General features: G+C 39.5%; 1 protein-coding gene across 1 annotated transcript in view; it reads left to right on the top strand.

The window, feature by feature from the left end:
* PLXNA4 (plexin A4) overlaps positions 1-20,597 on the top strand; it is a 715,975-nt gene that overhangs the window by 388,617 nt on the left and 306,761 nt on the right. The window contains exon 5 of the mRNA XM_075857507.1: positions 4,944-5,044. Coding sequence (XP_075713622.1) covers positions 4,944-5,044 — 101 coding nt within the window. The remainder of the gene's footprint in view (positions 1-4,943; positions 5,045-20,597) is intronic.

Below are 20,597 nucleotides of genomic sequence, written 5' to 3'. Positions count from 1 at the left end.
ATAAAGTCCCCTAGTGGGACTAATAAAAAAAAAATCAAAACAGTTAAATAAAGTTTATTAAAAAAATAAAATAAAATGACAGTAAAAATTAAAATAAAATGACTATACAAAACACATACATATATGATATTGCCACGATTGTAATGACCCAATTAATAAAGTTAACTCATTAATTAAACTGCCGGCGGAACACGGTAAAAAAAAAACACAAAAACATCCTTTCCCCCACCAAAGAATTTGATAAAATTTAATCAAAAAGTCCCATGTACCCAAAATGGCACCAATGAAAAATTACATATCGTCTCGCAAAAAACAAGTCCTCATATGGCGACATCAACATAAAAAATAAAAAGTTACGGCTCTTGAAATGCGGCGATGCAAAAGTAAACCATTTTTGTTTAAAAGTGTTTTCATTGTGCAAAAGTAGTAAAACATAAAAAAATCTATACATATTTGGTATAGCCGTAATCGTACTGACCCATAGAATAAAGTTAACATGTTATTTACACTTCAAAGCAAACTGCGTAAATTTAAAACGTGAAAAACAATGCTGGAATAGATGGGTTTTTTTTCAATTCCTTCTGTAATTTTTTTTATAAAGATCAGCAGTATTATATATACCCCCAAAAATTGAAAAATACAACTCGTCACGCAAAAAACAAGCCTTCATATGGCTATATCGACATAAAAATAAAAATGCTATGGCTCTTGAAAATGGGGAGGAAAAAACTAAAAAGAATGCTTGGTCCTTAAGGCCGAAATAGACCTGGTTCTTAAGGGGTTTAAGACCAGTGATCACGGATCAGATGGGTTTTAAAAGTTCTGTCTATGTGTAACAACAGCCCTAGGATTATGCTGCAGGGCCAGCAGGGGGTGGTATGAACCCTCCTTGTCACCAAGGCATCTGACTTGGGGCTGCTAGGTGAGCCCCTGTTTTTTTTACCCCAGGTCACTACCCCCCAGAGTAGTCTCCCTTGGGGAGCAATGGGTCAGGATAGACGGCAGAGGTTTAGAACAGCAAATGTAGCAATAGGTAAGGGCAGGTGGTAGAGTTTCAACATGGTGAACGTAGCAATGTCAGGGCAGGCGGAAGGCGTAGGTGGTCAAAAATGCCAATTCTCCCTCCTCGTGGAGTTTTCGTACACGAGATCCATAATCCATGGACTGAATCCATTTGGAACTTTTAGTGACTTTTGGCACTTTGGGTGAAGTCAAATTATATATATTCTACTGATGTCGATTGAATCTTTTTTGATACAATAAGAAAAATCCTTTTGTGAGAAAAAGAAAAAGTGTTACGTGCTTTAATCTATTGCATTGTTATCCTCACAACCATACAAACCTGCACAACAAACATAGCATTATTTCTGATGATTGGTGTATGCTATAAAAAAAAATACATGAAAACTGCAGCGGAACGGCTTTTTTTCTGCATTTTTGACAAAATAAAAATGTATATAAATTAAATGATAATGTAAATGTAACAATAAAGGGCACCTACATAAAGTACATATCGTCCCACAAACAACAAAGTCTCATCCTGCTACATCAAACAAAAAATTGAAAAAGTTATGAGTGCCGGGATGCAAAGAGGAAAAAATAAAAAAATTGTTCTGTCCTCAAGGCCAAAATTGACCGTGTCCTTAAAGCAACCCTCCAGTCTCAGGACAAAACATGGTGCCTTCCAGTTGCCCCCCTCTGCCATGGATGCACCATTTTAGGGTGCCCTCTGTGTTGTCTCAAAATTGCCACAGCGCTTCTCAGACTATGTCCCTCTGTTTATGGATTGGACGGAACTATACACGTGAGCAGCTCTGTCCAATCCGAGAACAGTGGGAGTGTCTCAGACTAGTAGTATAAGAAGCGCTGAAGCCATTTTGGGACAGCACAGAAGGGACCCTTAAACAGCGGATCAACAGAGGGGCACAACTGCAGGGCATCAGATATTATTGCTTCATATACATCATCATATTTAAAATGTTGTCCTCAAGTGAGCCTCACTTTAAGGAATTAAATGGGTTGTCCTACCATTAAATATCATATTCATTGTATAGATCATACAAATTAACAATGTTTGCCATTTAAATGATGATAAAAAAAATTATCCAGTGAAGAGTTATGACATTTATTTACAAAGTGTATAGGAAGTGTGCATATCCACCTAATGAGCTGAGTGCTGGTGGACACAAATGTTTAGTTACACTCCCCACAGCCAGGTCTCTGCATAGTGATCTTCAGTTCACTACCAAGCAGACAAAAGAAAAATCTTTCTGTCCTGCTTGTCAGGGAAGGAGCAGAGCCTCTGCAGTAGCATGGCTGTATAGGTGAGGAGATTTATTCTGCAGGGAAAGTAAGAATTGACTATATCAGCTGCCAGAGGGGGAGAAGATGAATTCTGCTCAGAGCCCTTAAACCCAGCAACACAGATTAGCAGCAGCAAGGTGGCACATGTAATCAAATATTGATGAAACAGGTATGTTTTTAAGCTAGAAACACTTCAAATTACATTAAAACAGCTATATACAGCATATTATGACTTTTGGTATGAAAATTATTAATGAGATAACCCCTTTAATCCTGTTGATCGTTACCTACAATTACCTGGAATAAAATCAAACATAGACAGACTATAAAAAGATTATAATCAATATGAACAGACAGACTCAAGCAATGTTAATAATAAAGACGGTCAAATAATAAGACAGTGGATAAAGACTGCTATCTGCTTTTAGCACACGGTGGACCCTGAACATACGTTCTCACTTGTCATTAGAAAATCACATTCATTATTTAGTCTCCAATAAAGGAGACGAGAAGCACAGTATGACATATATAATATGTGGCTGCAGTACTGTGGCTGAGGAGTACATTACAAATACAAATCACTAAGCAGGCAGATGAATTAATTATGCATATACAGCCCTTATGTATGTAGCATTATATATGCAAATTAACAGTAATAATATTATATATCCTCATTGTCACGTTACATTAAACATAATAGAAACAGCCCCTTGAAGATCAGCGTCTTGATATTAGTGTAGAGATATAATGATAATGATGATCATCATCATCATCATAATCAACATTATCATTCAGTTATTGCTATTGATGTATTTAAGCAGCATCATCTTCTGCATAGTGTTAAGTCAGAAGAAATGATAAGGGTATGGTCCCACGTGGCGTATTTCTGCAGAGACTGTCCGCATCAATGCCACACATAATCTGTGTTGCAGATTCCTTTGCGCCTTTGCCTAAAATGTGCAGTAAATTGCTGCGGATTAGCCATTGTGTATTCAGGTGAAGAGTACTTCCTGCTGTCTTTTAAAACATTCCATCTCAGTCTGGCTATAGACCTCGAAACACATAGGTCCAGCCAGAATGATGAAATATCCTGTTCGTAAAAGCAATCCGCAACGCAACACACATAACATCTGCGGATTTCATTGCGTAATTTTGCAACTCCATTGAAGTCAATGGAGAAATTCCGCGACAAGTACGCATCAAGTCCGCAACAGCCAGTGTATGCTGCGGACACCAAATTCCGCACCGCAGCCTATGGTCCGCAGCGGAGTTGTCAGCAACGTCTGCACGAAGATAACTAAAAAGGTGTGGAAACGAAACCAATGGACAGACTGCTGCGGATTTCCAGAGCGGACTGTCCGCTGCGGAATTCCACAGCAATTCCGCCACGTGTGAACGTGCCCTAACAATAAGCATAATAATGTATTCCTATAGAAGTGTCTGCTGCACAACTAAAGTCATCCTATAGCCTAGGTTTTAGTATGAGAGCTCTGTCCAAATGTATTTATTTAGCAATTTATATATTCGATTGTCAAGCCTTTATATACATTTGTGTTACATAAGATTAGGACTTGATCATGTTTTTAATATATTTTTAGAATTTGCAATATATTTAAATGATTAAGATCTGTGTGTGTAGTCCAGACTGGTGGATCTTTGCATTAAATTTGTACTAATTGTAGAATGCATGTAGAATGTAGAAGGCATCAGAGGCCGACCACCTATTCATCATGTCGAGAGAAAAAAAAAAAAAGTTTTTTCTCCCCCTAAAGGGCTAGCATTGCAGTAGAGTAAGGAACCTAAGGAAGGGCCACATCTCCCCTCCTCTTAGACCCCCCCAAAAGGGGAAATAAATAGGGCACTGCACCCTTAAAAATGCTGTGACAAACACATGTGCAAAATGAACACACAAAAAAAGCCTAATGGCTGGCAGTATAAAAATTTCTCATGTTAGAGCTGAGCCTGAAGGCCTGGGCTGAAATACATCTGAACCAGCAGAAGACCCCTTTCTCCGCAGTAACTTAACAAAACAAAGTTAGGGTCAGTACACAGGGTCCCGCCGCAAAATCCGCTGCAGAATTATTCCTCCTCCCATTGTCTTCAATGTGAGGTGAAGATTGAGCAGAACGCTTCTTTTTCCCGCTAGCTGAAAAAAATCAGCTAGCGGGAAAAAGAAGCATCAGACTCCCATTGAAATTAATGCGAGTTGGAATCCAGCAGTGGAATCTGTGGCGGGTTCCGCCGTGTGAACAGGGCTTTAGGGGTAAACAGCTAGCTGGGGAGTACGGCTGCCGCTCTCTCTTACAAGGAATGGTAAGGAGGTGTGGAGGCATTGAGTGTAATGATATAAAGGAGCAGCACCTGCAGAAGCCTACATTTTGAGTTTTTCTGGCTAGCCTCATCTGGTCTTTTTCAGTCACAGCGCATTGTAATGTATTCAGTGATTATTAGTCATAATTTTCTATATATTTTGTTTAAACCTTAATTTATTGAACTCCGCTTGCTTTTGAATTTAATGCATTTTAGAAATGTTTAATTGCTGTCTCATAATACTATATATAATTATTTAATACAACTAAAATTGCATGTCATGCCCTACAAGCCATTTATGTGACATATTTCTCTCTCTTATTCTACAGCTTACGCGAGTCCCTGTTGAGTCTTGTGGCCAGTACACTACATGCAGTGACTGTCTGGGCTCTGGAGATCCACACTGCGGCTGGTGTGTACTTCATAACACGTAAGTACCAAGCCAACATGACTTGATATTATATTTTATTGTATTCAACTGGTGAAGGCAACTAATGTTTCCATAAAGTTTACTTCATTAGCATTAGACACTTCTACTGCGTTATCAAATGTATATAATCATGAAACCAATGATTAGAAGTTTTTTGTGTTTATTTCCCTACATATATTTGTTTCACCTTTTGTGAAGAGCATTTTACACTTTCCAACGTCATGTTTCAAGGTGTTAAGGAGGTCTTACTTCTATTCGGAAAGGACTTGTTTCCAATGCCTACTGCTTATCTCACATACCCATGTATGTGTGAACGTTCAATGTTTTATATGTGTTACTATATCTTACAGTACTATGTGGAACCCTTCAGAGCATTATGGTAGATCTTAAAGAATTTAATTTATCGTGTTAAATTTTATATTAATAAGACATTAGTGGATTTGTCATGTAGTACCTGCACATGGTTCCATAAAGCATACTTCCCAACCGTCTCGTTCTGGGATTGTCCCACCAAACGGACCTCATAGTGGTCAGGGATCATGATAATTTGCTTCAAAATAGCTATTTCACGGAGGTTTTGTGGGTGTTCCTGGTTGAATCGAAGACCAGACTTAAAAATGTCCCGCAAATGTTGGGAGTTTTGTATATAGCGCCCACATAATACCCCTACACATTGCCCACATAATTCATGGGCTCTTCACCACATCCCCACACACTGTCATATAGTTATTACCATTACCACAATTCAGTAAATAACACTACCAACCAATGCACATATACTAGTGTGAAATACTGCCCTCATAGTAGGGCCATATAACATCTCTTGAGCTCACCGCAAGCTTTTTTTTCACACTAATGTGTGTTCTGTGCATCATACCGATATATGAAAATCTAGCCTTGATATTAGATAAGTAAACAATAATTTTACAAGTATATTTTAAAAATTATGAAATACATATAATGTGTACTAATAAAAGAGAAAAACTACCTGGTATTTAGGCTATAGTCCAGTAACATATGTAATTATTTTAGAGTATAGCTAAACATATTCATGTAATAGCAAGAAAGTTAAAATATATTGTACTTTACCCTAACAATTTGGGTGCTGTCAAATCATATCCTCAGTTTATCCTTATCGACATACACATGAATTTAATTAACAATCACATTTGAGCATATTGTATTCTTGACTAAATTGTTTCCATCTCGGTGGTTCTAAATAGATAAACAGTGTGCTCATCCAGATGGAATGATAGTGTATTGAAAACTTCTACCTGTGGAGGTCCAGGCCTATTAGGAGCTGACATAAGAAAGCAATTATAATTAGCTTATACATAACAAAGGATGAACCAATCAAATAAAGATTTCCGTCCCAGTATGTTATCCCAAAATCAGTTTATAGTTTATATTGGCTGTCATTTTCATCAGTCAGGGTGACGATACAGCCTCCAGGTATACAATACTTTACTTTATGTAACATTTTAGAATTTCCCGAAATAGATTTACTCTCATTTATACTGATTTGTTGATTAAAAATAACATTATATTTTAATAATCTAAAATCTCATTATATTTTGGCTTCTAGTATTTACACAAATTATATTGATATGATAGATGTAGCAAAACTGAATTTTGTCTATTAGAACATCTGAAGGTGGATTTCAAACCACATATTGTCTACAACTCACTGAAACCATTGTGTTCGTAGATTTGGAAATTAAAGATAGGATATTCAGTCATGAACATATATAGGCAAAAATTCATATACATCTTCATCTGACTTGTAATGTCCCGTTAGACATTGGACAATATATATATTTGTTATTAAAGGGATTGTTCCATATCCTATTAGGGCATATTGTCACGGTTTGTGGGTATGTGGACCCACTAGGCCGCTCCGCCGTAGCGGGGAGGCAGCTTGCCAAACAACAGGGAACCCCAGCAATACAAAGTCCCGCACAACGGTACCTGGATAGTCCAGACAATTCCCGCAGCTCTGGCACGGATGGAGGTGGGTGCAGCAAGTAACGCCAGACGTGGCGGATGACAGCAGGTGCCGCAGGTTGCGCCAGACGTGGGGAATCCCTCAGGATGTTGCAGATAACACAGGACGTGACGGATGGCAACAGGTGCCGCAGGTTGCGCCAGACGTGGCGAATCCCTCAGGACGTGGCAGATGACACAGGACATAGCAAGGCAACAGCAGGTGCGGTAGACACGACTCCAACTAGTAGGCACAGGAACAAGAACACAGCACGGGATACAGGAACAGATAACAGGGCACGGGTAACAACTGGAACGGAAAACACTAAGGAACCATTTGCAAGACAGACTTGGGATAACTAACAACGTTCAGGCAAGGATCAGAATGGCTGGGGCCTTCTTATAGACCAGGAAATCATGGGCAGTTGATGATTTCCTCTTGTGCGCGCGCACCCTACGGGACACAGCAGGACGGAGCGGAAGTGAGCGCTGGCGTCTCCTAGGAAGGAGATGGGGACCAGCGCTCACGGATCCATGGCTGCGGGCGTCGGGAGGTGAGTAAACCTGATGGCCCATGGCCATGGACGCTACACATATGAACATCTTAGAGGAAGGTCCCCGGCTCAGCACCCTCATCTAAAAGCCAGGGCAGAGAGCCACTATGTAAGAGAAGCCCCCACACTGACAGACTCAAACCGTTTGCGTATTACATGGAGAGCCATTCATCTAAATGGCCACCATGTATATTACATATCCCCAACAGCAACCACCAAAAGTCTGGCTGGTCACGGCTTCCTCTGGCAAAAACAGCTGTTTGAAAATTGCTGATGCGGCTCCTATCTGAGATGGGTTATTTCTGATGGCACAACCCCTTTAACCTATATGTAAAAGTTTGAATACATCTCTTTAATAAAGGCATCTCCTATGAATCTCATAACCCTTTATTTAAAACACCAGACATCTGGCGAGGAAAAAGTACAGTGCGCTCACTTTTTATACCTATGTTTGTACTGACTATCTTTGGTTCCAAGAGGCTGCTGGATTAATTTGCTACTATGTGCCTTTGCAGCAGGATGAGGGCACAGGGCGGGCATTCTCGTGATGGCTGTGCTGCTTTGATTTGAACTGTGATACAGGCTTCTCTGTGTGAAGGCTTCATGCCAGGGAGCTGTCATTGATTTTCACCAACCTTACTCTTGTCCTAACTCTACAATGGGAAACCTGACTCTAATGAAAGAAAACAGCAGAAGGTATTGACTGCCACATAGCACATTATACTTGGGAACTAGAGTATAGAGGAGACACCTTTATTTCTCTAATTACTAAATCTCTAAGACCATTAAGTCTGGTCTCAGCAATGTGTTGCATTTCTCTTGTGAGTATATATATCTATATATATATATATATATATATATATATATATATATATATATAGATATATATATATCTATATATATATATATATAATCCCCAAAAAATTAATGAATGAATGAAGTCCAAAAATATGAAGAAAAATATATATATATAATGATATATTACAGAGTGGAAAATATTGATAATTTTCCCTGTCTTGCTATTTTATGTATATTAAGTCATGATTTTTTGACCCAATCAACTAATCAAAGTCCCAATTTCCAAAACGTTTCGGATACATCCGCCAGACGCAATTTCACAGACTAGAAAAAGAAAAAGGAAGAGGGGAGAAAAGAAGATAAGAAGAAAATACCATACTCACCTAGTGTCCTATAGCGATATACCCCTGCCGGCCTCCTGAGATGACATTTGTTTTGTGACACATGGGACAAAACAACGTCATCTCAGGAGGTAGAGAGGGACATTTCTCTGTGCATCTATTGCCTAGTTTAACTCTCTGATGTCTTCTAATACTCTATCCAACTTGGATACAGTACCAGAAGACATCAGAGAGTTGGACCGGGCAAACAGGACACCTATGATTTGCTGCAAATTTATTCGGAACAAATCAAATTGGACAACTCATTCGATAGAATTGGCACCGGAAACTCATTTCTTGAAATTCGCTCATCTCTATTAAGCAGCTAATGTACACTACTTGCTCCCAGCTCTTATCCGTTATGGACAGAATTTGAATATCATGCCTGAAAGAACTGCATAATGTTGTTTTACATTGTACTATGACAACATTATTATATTACTAACACATTACAACAAAAGCAGGGAGGATAGAAAATTGTCTCAGAATCATAAGACATAAAAGCAGGGAAGGTGTCGTGCTGCCAAAGGTGAGGGTTAGGTCATGATTGTGAAGTTTAGGGTCTAAGTCTAATGCTACAAATATTCAGCCCTGCAGCACATGGTGAAACAACGGCAGTAAATATAACTATCCTGCTGGATGGCAGAAGCATGAATTACTATTAAAGAGATTATTTGAATTAGGCATCAACCTTCAATCTGCCCTATTAGGGAATGCCAGATTAAGAGAGGGACTCCTCCAATTAACCCACCACCACTAACCCTCAGCTCTGCACAGCCACAACTATCCATAGAAATTTATGAACATCTATTGATGTCAGTGATACTCTGCAATGCCACTACCCATGTGATAACAGCGTATTGCACAAACTACCAGCAGAGCTGCCTACCCCATCTAGCTTCAGGGAACTGTGAGAAGGCTCATGTATAGCTAGGGCAACAGAATTATACACTCCTTTTTTATGCTTTACCACAGAGCTATTAGTTGGTAGCCTTTTATTAAATGGGCACTGTCATTTCAACAAACTTTGCAAAAATAAAGTACAGGTGATTATAAGAAACTGTGTAATATATATTATCAGATTAACAAGCCTATTTCTGCTCTTAGCTGGCTGTTTTCCTGCTCCCCCTCCCTCTATTGAACTGACTTTCATTCTGAAAATTCAGCTCTATCCGTCTCGAGTCGAACTGCAGCTCACATGTATCAGATTACACATGTCTATGGAAGCCTATGGAGAGGGGAGAGGGAAGAGTAAGCAGAACGTGCAGGAGATAAGAGCAGAATTACAGGCATAGATACTTTCTATCACAACCAAAGTACCTTATTCACATAAGTACAGGTCAGTACTTCTCTATATACAGTACATGTCCTGCATGATCCTGGGGCTGTTTCTGAGTGAGAGAGAAGGTTATGGAGAAAACTCTCCTCTTCTTACTGTGTGTAATGTATGGCTGTCAGTCTCCATCCCACAGCTCAGAGAGAAATGCAAACTACAGATATAGCATGCAAAAGGGGAAAACTGCTAAAAATTGCAAAATCAAAGTCACATAATGGCCAGAAATAGTGCTGTTCCCCATGTGTGTGTTATCCTGAAAAGTCGATTGAACCATCAGGTACCCTTTAAGCATGGGACAGTAACTAGGCTTTCTTTTGACCTTACTAAGCATAATAGGACTTTTAAAGTCACAGGTTGCATATTCCTTGGAAAACATTTTTTAACTGGTTCACGACCGCTGGCTGTGTTTTTACGGCCAGCGGTCAGGGTCCTTAAATTCCGCGCTATAGACTATTTACGGCGCGGGTTTGAACTTGCTGCCCGAGCGATTGGGCAGCTGAATGTCGGGTTTCAGGCAGTCAGTGACTGCCGGGGACCCTGAGGAGAAGATAGAAGCAGCTTTAGCTGCTTCTGTCTTCTCCGATCACTTTTACACAGCGCTCAATGAACGCTGTGTATAGGAATAGAGGCAGCGGCCACGCCGCTTTCTCTATTGGTCCCGTTGTTCATGTGACTGGTCACGTAATCGCCGGGATGCCGTTAGTGGCCCAGTTACAGTGGAAAAAGATGGTGTAAAAGAAAGAAAAAACTATATAAAGTTCCCCAAAGGTCTTTTTTGACCTTTGAGGAACAGACCATAGTAATAAAATAATAAAAGTAAAGTAAAGTGCAAAAAAAATTAATAACAATACAAAAAAAAATGTTCCCAAAAAAATGTTCCCCCTGCCATTCATTGTCGTAACGCTAACCCTTACCCAATTACCCTAATATAGACATGTAATATATTAAAATTTACGGTCGAAAATGACAATCACAAATAAAAGGTCTATTTTAGGGTAAAACTAAGTTATTACCAAAAAAACATAGATAAAAAGTAAAAAAGTTTATTTTTTTCCTATTATTTTCAAACTTTAAGCCTAAAAAATCTAAAATAGCAAAAAGGATGTGTATAAAAATGATAAAAAAAAGAAACCTGCATTGTCTATGGAAAAAACATCGCAAAAATCACTTCGCTGGCCTAACAAATAAAAAGTTATAGCCATTCAACTGTTGCGTGCGAAAAATGGCTAAACGGTGTCTGGTCCTGAAGGCTCAAAATAGCCCGGTTCTGAACTGGTTAAACATATGTGTTTGTAAACGCCTGTTCCCTTAAGGGCTTATTCAGACGAACGTGATATATGTCCGTGCAACGCGCGTGATTTTCACGCGCCTCGCACGGACCTATATTAGTCTATGGGGCCGTGCAGACAGTCCGTGATTTTTACGCAGCATGAGTCCGCTGTGTAAAACTCACGACAAGTCCGTTCTTTGTGCGTATTTCACGCATCACGCACTCATTGAAGTCAATGGGTGCGTGAAAATCATGCGCACCACACGGAAGCACTTCCATGGGACGCGCGCTTTTCTGTTTACAAACATCCAAACTGAGTGTCATAATGATGGCGGCTGCGCATCATACGCAGCCGTGCATCATATGGGGCTGACACACGGAGCTGTTAAGAGCTGTAAAGTGCCTTTTGCGCACGCAAAACGCCACATTTTTTACGTGCGCAAAACGCACACGCTCGTGTAAATCCGGCCTAAGACTACCATGACTACGGTTCTGGCTTCTGGGCGTGTCTGTTTTACCTTGAGCCTATCTCTTTTATCTGTCCTTCTGCCTGTCAGGTGTGCATTGGTATTTAATCCCACCTTCTTCCACCTCTCCTTTTGCATGTGGTTCTCCTATCTTCTGGTGTTCTGATCAAGCTCCAGACATTTCCTGCACTTCTGACTTCTGGACCTCGTGAATACTGACCTCGGCTTGTCTCTCGTTTACCCTCTGCTTACCAATTCTGATTATTTGCTCCGGGCTGGTTCTGACCTTTGCTTTGCCTGATTATCCCTAACTCTAGTTTTGGACTTTCAGTTAACCCTCTGGCTGTCTGGTTTCCAGCTTAGGGTTTCCTGCATTGCACCTCTAATCCAACACAGTACTCTGCTAAGACAACCTGGTTCTAAGCAGTAAAGACCATCCCACCTTTGCGGTCGGCTGTGGCAAATACCTTGGAGTAGCCTTAGACTCTGTCGATCAGAGTGGTTATGGATTTGAGGTTGTGGTTTTACGTGCACGCTCTCTCTCCTGGCAGTCTCAAGAAGCCTTTGGAAAATCACTCAAACTTGCATTTCTATAACAATATGTATTTAATGCAAACAAAAGATGTATAGGCAGACCATTTACCTCCTACCAGTGCTTGCACTAAGTTTCATGGTTGTGGTCATGAGAAATGTCCAATGAACATACCATAGCCACGCAAAAATAAACTTGAAAAGATGAGAAGGTGGAGCGAATATGAATAAAAACACAAATCATAACTCTCTGAATGAAAAAGTAAAAAAGGAACCTCTGGCAATATAGTTCTATAATCCAGTCCAATTTTAATGCTGCCTGGAAAAGCCTTGTTCATTGTAGTTTCTAATATGTTCTGTGACATTGTCGTCTTTTCATTGAAAGAAAATCAGAATTCATTACATTACTTAGTCATAATCACGCTCAAATCCTTTATTTTACATGATTAATCCACCCAGATGCATTGGCTAAGCCCCCTCTAAAACTCTGCTATTGTACGTGTCCATTATTTCAAAATGACAATAATGTTGTCTTCATGTTTATAGCCAAAACTGTTCCTTATGTGGGCAAAAAATGACAAATAATCACAACTAGCCAAACTGAAGAAGCTTAAGAAGTGGTTCTCAATCCTGGCCCATACAATGACTCTGATAAATCATTTAGATGGTGTGAAATTAAATCGTGGAGTTTGGCTGCTGCCAAATTGTCTTGGGATTTACAGGAGACTGCCAGGTGTAAACATTAGCTGGCATGAAGTAGATGCTGTGCCTAGGTCTGATACAACTGGCAGACCAAGGAGAGCGTCAAGGACACAAGTATATCACTGAACCTGACCACAAAGGTTATGGCTGGCTAGGAAAGAATGAGCAATGAGGATCAGAGTGCTGTGGAAAGAGGCAATCAATACTTTGTTCTAGTCAAAGAAAAATGTTTAAATAAAGTGCAATAAAAGGGCAAATGCCACAAACATGCCAACATACAGATTTTATACCGCTCTAGATGATTGTCTTATTACACAGGAGGATTTTTTTTTAAATCTGATCAGAAATGCTAGAAATACTTAAGCATTTCCTGCAACCAAACTGTCAAGGCAGGATTATTTATAAAGTATTGGTCTTATTGCCGATTTATGCAGCTAATACTAGGTTTATTAAAGGGTTTGTCTAGTTCATATACCTTATTAGGAAATTCTGAGTTAATAGAGGGGGGTCCTCTGTTCTGAGTGGAGAAAGGTTACATAGAGCATCTCTCGATCTGGAGGTCCTGCCCTGTCCTGCATTACACAGCCAACCCATTGACTTGAATTGCAACTGCTAAATGCTTTGATTCTCCTGTGGTGGCGCTGCAGGGTGATTGAACACTTACTGCAAGGTTTACCCACTGATTACAGCTGATAACTGGGGGTCCCAACAGAGGGACACTTTATCATCAGCTTATTGTCAAAGTACCCTGCTAGTGGACAACGCCTAATACTGGGCCTGAGGGAACAGTGCGGACACAGGGATTATTGTGTCAGGCACCTGTCCTTTGGGCCCTGCACTAGGTATAACACCGTGAATCAGTTTTGCCTAGAGTGTTCCTTTAACACCTGCATATACAGTCATTTGTGATTCTCATACGATGAGGACTATAATGACCGGCACTGCTCAGTAGAAGCCGGTTTCATTTCACCCTGATGGTGGCTCACCTGAGCTATAACATTTATTAAACGTTTCATGCATTGTTTTACATTTAATTATATTTAATAGTTAATATTTTCCAATTAATAAGGAGTTGTAAAGCTGCCATATGTATGCCTTGTATAAAGCATGTGGAATGATAAATATGTTTCCAGAGCCTTCTTTTTAATACAATTTATATAGATAGTTTAATGAGGCAAAGTAACTCTTGATAACATTAAGCCCAGCTCTTCTTCCTTTTAGTGTTAGCTGAAGACTCCCATGGTAGCTGTTTAACCTAATGGACAGAATTGTAATGCTGCATAAGAAAGGGATTGATAATGATAGGTTGGGCTAAGCTTAATGTGTTAGGTTTTTAAACCTTATCACACAGGGTGGCTACCAGCCCTGTGATACCATTTTACAGCCGGTTCGTCATGTACTCTGTGACAGAAGAGTACAAGTTTTTTGTCTTCATTGAGCCTGGTCATGTTCACAGGCTTATGAGAGCTATAGATGCCATCTCCTCTTGAAAGAAATGCGTTAACCTTTTGTGATGTTCTCTGGAATACACTAACTGAAGGTTAAACTTTTTCAGTAGCAGAGAGTTGGCATCAAGTATTGCAGAGATCTCAGGCTATGAGCAACATTGACACGAAAATAAAAAAATAATCTCTTGGCTTTGCGCCACTGCAAAATCTGTAACACAGGCCCCACCAACCATATGCTATTCAAAATACTAGTGGCCTCTAATGTGGCAGTGGGACACTTTGGACCCTTCAGGCTTCTGGGCGCGTGTGCAATTGGTCCCTCTGCTCCCCCTATAGCTATGCCCTTGCAGTGGCTCCTGAGTTGATCATATAACAGACACTTTGCACTATGGCCAGAACTATCAAACTAGACTATGCATTTGCCCAATATAACTGCTGCTTTTTTCACTCTCAGTGAAGAAACATTTATTTCTTATTTGAATATATTTGATGACCTGATTTTAATTGAACTAGTTGTCTGCTCTTTGACAATGAATTTTTGTTAGAAGAGTCCCAGACATTAAGCTGACCACAGGATGCCCCACTGCTGGAGCACCCGCCATTCAGCTGTAATTTGTGAAGGAACTCAATGGGCTGCTAATATAATTAGGTTGGATGGATGGTGCCCTGTGCAGTACCTTTCATTGATGCCCCCCTTAGTATGAAACCCATTAATCTATTTCATACTTATTGAGGCTATTAACGGTACCCGCTATTATATATTTAAATGTGGCTTCAGCTAAAAAAAGCGTGTGAACTTCTGCTTAGCACATACCATAAATTTGAATAGTCTGGCAGTTACATTAGCCAGTATTCTCCAAGCATTTAGTCAATAGAAAAATGTGGGTCTCATTCTCTTTTATCGGAGGCCTTTGACACTACTTAGTGGCGTAGCTAAAGGATCATGGGTATGGCACATGACTGTGGCAGCCCTTGATTAGCAGTGGTCACATATCACTATGGCATGTGGCATACAGTACATCATTGCTTCACATTAAGCACATAAGTCAGGAGGTCTTCTCGGAATATTGTATACACCGAACGTAGAATCCAAAAGTGATGGAAACCACAATATTTTTATATCTATATATATATATATACATACACACATATATACATACACACACACACACACACACACGTGTGTGTATATATATATATATACACACACATATATATATATATATATATATAGACAGATATGTGCGTGTTTATTTACATATATGTATTTATTTAGAGTTGGTCATGCTGAGCATTTTGTGTGACTACTGATACTAGTAGCTGCTTACATATAGCTGGAGACATTGCATGAAAAGCATAAGGAGCCGAAGGTGCAACCTCAAAGTTCCTCTTCCTGCACTGCAGCCTTGCGCCTCCCTTAACACAGGTGCCCTACAATAAACTGAAACTCATTGATTACTGTATGGTTAGCATTGAATATCATTCTTAGTGTTACTCTATGTGAAAATGTAAGAAAGTTTTCATACACTGGATCGATTAATATATGGTTATTTATATATACTGTACTTTAAGTGTTCTTTTTTGTTTAGCATAAAATGTTCCTATTTGTTTAGCATAAATAAAAAATACAGTACATCCTTCTATAAGCCTTGTGTTCCGTTTTCAATGCCTGCAGGCTATCTATAAATTTTCAAAAAACCTTCTTGATCCCCCCCCCCCCAAAAATAAAATAGTCCAGATGTAATGACAGGATAGGGAGACAGACAGGTGAGCCCTAATCTACCCGCCACTCAGTCCCTGCCTATTTGCACAGCCCGTCCTATGCGACTGCGTACAACTAGGCGATGGTCCCTAAGCTCAATAAGTGCACGACAGACAAACAAGACAAGGGAACACAAAAGCAAAGGAATGTGGGGCAGTTGTCCACGGCAACACCGTGAGCAACAGAGTAGTGGACGAGCCGAGTCAAACCAGTAGTGACGTGGTAACAAATGCAGAGCAAGAGAATAGTCAGTCAAGCCAGGGTCAATATGAAGCAGAGGTCAATAGTAATAGCAGGAACAGCAGAGCCAGGAAACAGGAGATTCACAGGCAAAGGACAAGCAGCAAATGAAGGTATAAGTGGACCAAGGGCGGGAGCTATAACCATCTGGCCAGGCTGCGATAGTCTCTCCCACTCCTCAGCCTACCAGCCTGAGTGGTAGCAGATAGAGTCACTCTAGCAGACCTAGGAACAGATGCAGACTGATTAACCACGGGCGTCGACACAGAAGCTGTGTCAGGCAAATCCTTCACACCAGAGTAATATAGATATACAGGGTGGGTCATTTATATGGATACACCTAAATAAAATGGGAATGGTTGGTGATATTAACTTCCTGTTTGTGGCACATTAGTATATGGGAGGGGGGAACTTTTCAAGCTGGGTGTTGACCATGGCGGCCATTTTGAAGTCGGCCATTTTGTATCCAACTTTAGTTTTTTCAATGGGAAGAGGGTCATGTGACACATCAAACTTATCGAGAATTTCACAAGAAAAACAATGGTGTGCTTGGTTTTAACGTTACTTTATTCTTTCATGAGTTATTTATGTCATTATGGGTGTCAGGTCCGAGCATTCCTAGATGAACAGTTTCCTGGAAAGTGGATTGGTCGTCGTGGGCCAGTTGAATGGCCCCCTAGGTCTCCCGATCTGACCCCCTTAGACTTTTATCTTTGGGGTCATCTGAAGGCAATTGTCTATGCTGTGAAGATACGAGATGTGCAGCAACTGAAACTACGGATACTGGAAGCCTGTGCTAGCATTTCTTCTGCGGTGTTGCTATCAGTGTGTGAAGAGTGGGAGAAGAGGGTTGCATTGACAATCCAACACAATGGGCAGCACTTTGAACACATTTTATAAGTGGTCAGAAACTTGTAAATAACTCATGAATGAATAAAGTAACATTAAAACCAAGCACACCATTGTTTTTCTTGTGAATTTCTCGATAAGTTTGATGTGTCACATGACCCTCTTCCCATTGAAAAAACTAAAGTTGGATACAAAATGGCCGACTTCAAAATGGCCGCCATGGTCAACACCCAGCTTGAAAAGTTTCCCCCCTCCCATATACTAATGTGCCACAAACAGGAAGTTAATATCACTAACCATTCCCATTTTATTTAGGTGTATCCATATAAATGGCCCACCCTGTAGATAGAAGAAAGGAAGAAAACAAATTAAATGAAGGGGAAGGTGGGGGATGCAGATGCAGTTTCTCACTCTGTGTGTCTATGGCACTAAATGCTGTGAATTGGGAAGGGGAAGTAGAAGTGGGGAGAAATTTGATTTGCTTACTGTGGTAAGCACAGCACAAGCATCACACTAGGGAGAGAAAATACAACATTTCAAAAGGTATGCAAAGAGAAGAAAAGACCCAAAAAACACAGGTTAGATATTACCTCTAATATTCATCTACAGCTGCCTAGGGAGTGAGCATGATTTTTTTTTTTTTTTAACCATTCATGCTGTATATATTTTTTTGTACTTCATGCTGTACATTTCTAGTGTATTCTGAGGCATAAAAGTGTAATAAGCCCCTCATGTCTTAATAATGAGGCTAAGCTGTAACCACCTCTTTCTGGCCATAGAAGGCAAAATAATGAAGTCACTCCGGCATGGTGGAATTGATTGACCCTGGGTTTACCTTTCTTACTGAAAGTCTTCTGAATTAAAGCTAATAGATCTCAGGTAACTTAAGACATCTACAGAGAGTTAGATAGAATCTCACTCTGTCTTTTTAACCATGTGGCTTGGTTGACTTTTAGCCTGCGTAAAAAGACACTGTCTTTGATTTCGCCTATTTCCTTTCTACAATTCTTAGCTGGAACCAGAGAGGAAAATAAATATGTGATGCATGATTGGCTGCGAAAAAATTACAAAGGCCTTTGTCTTCTTTTAATGTTCTTAAGAGGGAGGGTTTAGAGGCCAGCTTTCCAATCCAACAGGTAGACAAGCAACAAGATATAAATTTCAAATGCTCATTGTGGCACAATGTCAGCGTGTGCTTCAGAAGAACAAAATGACCATCTATTTCTAGTCTGTCTTGTTACATGAGTAATCAGGAATCTTCTTTTACCTCTCATAGAAAGAAATTCTTAAGCAGAGCTCATTAGTTCTGAATACTGGTATGAAAAACACGTAAAACAGGTTACATTATATCATAGATTAAGGGCAAAACTTTGCTAAGCGACAATAGCAAGCTGAATGAGATCCATTAGGCCAACAGTGCAGTCCTCCTTTCTTAAGGCCTCATGCACATGACCGTAAGGGTTTTTACTGTCAGCAAATACGGATCCGATCGCTATGGATACACATCTGTAGCAGTCCGCAGTCTGCGAACAAGAATAGGTCATGTTTTATATTTTGTGGTTCATATAGAAATGAATGTGTCCGCAATTTCATCCGTAATTATGGATGAAAACTATGGTCTTAGTACTTGAATCTTCTCTAGCTAAGCAGTGCTGGGTCACTTTTTATTGTTATCTACGTAGGAGCTATATGTACTGCTCAAATGATGTAGGGTATAAAATAGTTAGATTTAGATTACCATAATTCAAGCTTCCTTTACTATAATATTTATATGTTATCTTCTGTAACTTCCACCAAATAAGTAATTTACTAATACACTTTATAGACTCCAGACATGGATGAAAAAGTAACTGTGAAAGTTTTTTCATCTGCTTGATGAAAACTACTTATCTTTTCATTCATATTTTTCATTAGGTAGTCCTTTGGACTTGCTTGTTGAAGGATCTTTATGGGGCTGTGTCTTATTTTGTTTGGTGAGCACTGCAGTCAGCAGATGACTACTCTGGAGTTTCCTACTTCTGTGGGGACAGTCACCTACCGTATATCTATTAATGACATGCCACCAGCACTTCTGTGACCTACATTTCTATAGGGAAAATGACTGTAGATTCCCATAGTTAAGGGGTTCCCAACCTGGGATGCGAGATGGAATTTCAAGTGGTGCGAAAAATTGGGATTGATTTTGCCGCTTATAATATTTGTTCTGAATAAATTAGAATCTAATTGCCCAATTTATATTTACATTTTAGTAAAAAACATATTTTTTTTAAGTTACATTTATTCATCTGTGGTATTGTATGTGGTACAAAAATGAGAAATTAGACTTCTTCATCTTCAAATGCGATGTTATTTTTGTAGGGGTTGCAAATATTAATCAAACATTTCCTAGCAGTGTGTGGCATAAAAAAGTTTGGGAACCACTTCCATAGTCAAAGAGAAAATAATAGTATATATTTTATTTATTTACAAGTACGGACTAGATGTTTAGACAGCGGGGGGCTTGCAGGAGAGATTTTATCACGCTGCGGGATGTGTGTTATTTATGTGTAATATAGTACCTTTTTGTTATTAGATTTGCTTATGGTTTCGAAAGAAAAAAAAATCAGAATGGCATTGCTTATTATTGATTCCTCAGAGAAACGACATCAAGAAAGAAACATAAATGTACTACGGTTCATATTTAAGAATGAACTTTGTGCGGTAATCATCAGCTTTTCAAGTGAATTATACCGCAGACATAACCGTATAAAATAACTACAAACTCTACTCTGATTGCTTTTGTTTATGTTGTACCAGAAAAACCTGATGTGTTTTAAAAGTGCACACTCGAGATGTAAGCTGGCAAATTGGCCAATATGAGAAAATGGCAGATTAAATGAGTTTTCCCTCAGGAAACATGTCTTGGCTGGACTTAGTTACTGCTCCTGACATTTATCTGTTCCCGGGACCAACATTCGGAGAATTTTCTGCAGTAAATAGTTTTCTACCCTGAAATACCCTGTGAGATTTTGACCTTTATAAGTTTTAACTTTGTGTTAATGAACGTTAACCATACAGCCGAATAGAATGAAATAAAGCACATAATACCCCTTGAATAGCATTTAGGAGTTCCTTTTATTAAAGCCTCAGACCCAAGTGAAAGGGTGTTTTTGGTTTCCATGTTCTTCCACCGGTTTGTACACACCTTTGTTGACTATTCAGTCTCTGAGTTGCGATTTTGACCGTGGTTGTGT

Source organism: Rhinoderma darwinii, chromosome 3 (genome assembly GCF_050947455.1).
Source record: "Rhinoderma darwinii isolate aRhiDar2 chromosome 3, aRhiDar2.hap1, whole genome shotgun sequence".
In the NCBI taxonomy this organism is placed as follows: Eukaryota; Metazoa; Chordata; class Amphibia; order Anura; family Rhinodermatidae; genus Rhinoderma; species Rhinoderma darwinii.
The sequence above is the reverse complement of the archived record's forward strand: the minus strand, read 5'-3'. Positions and strand labels throughout refer to the sequence as shown.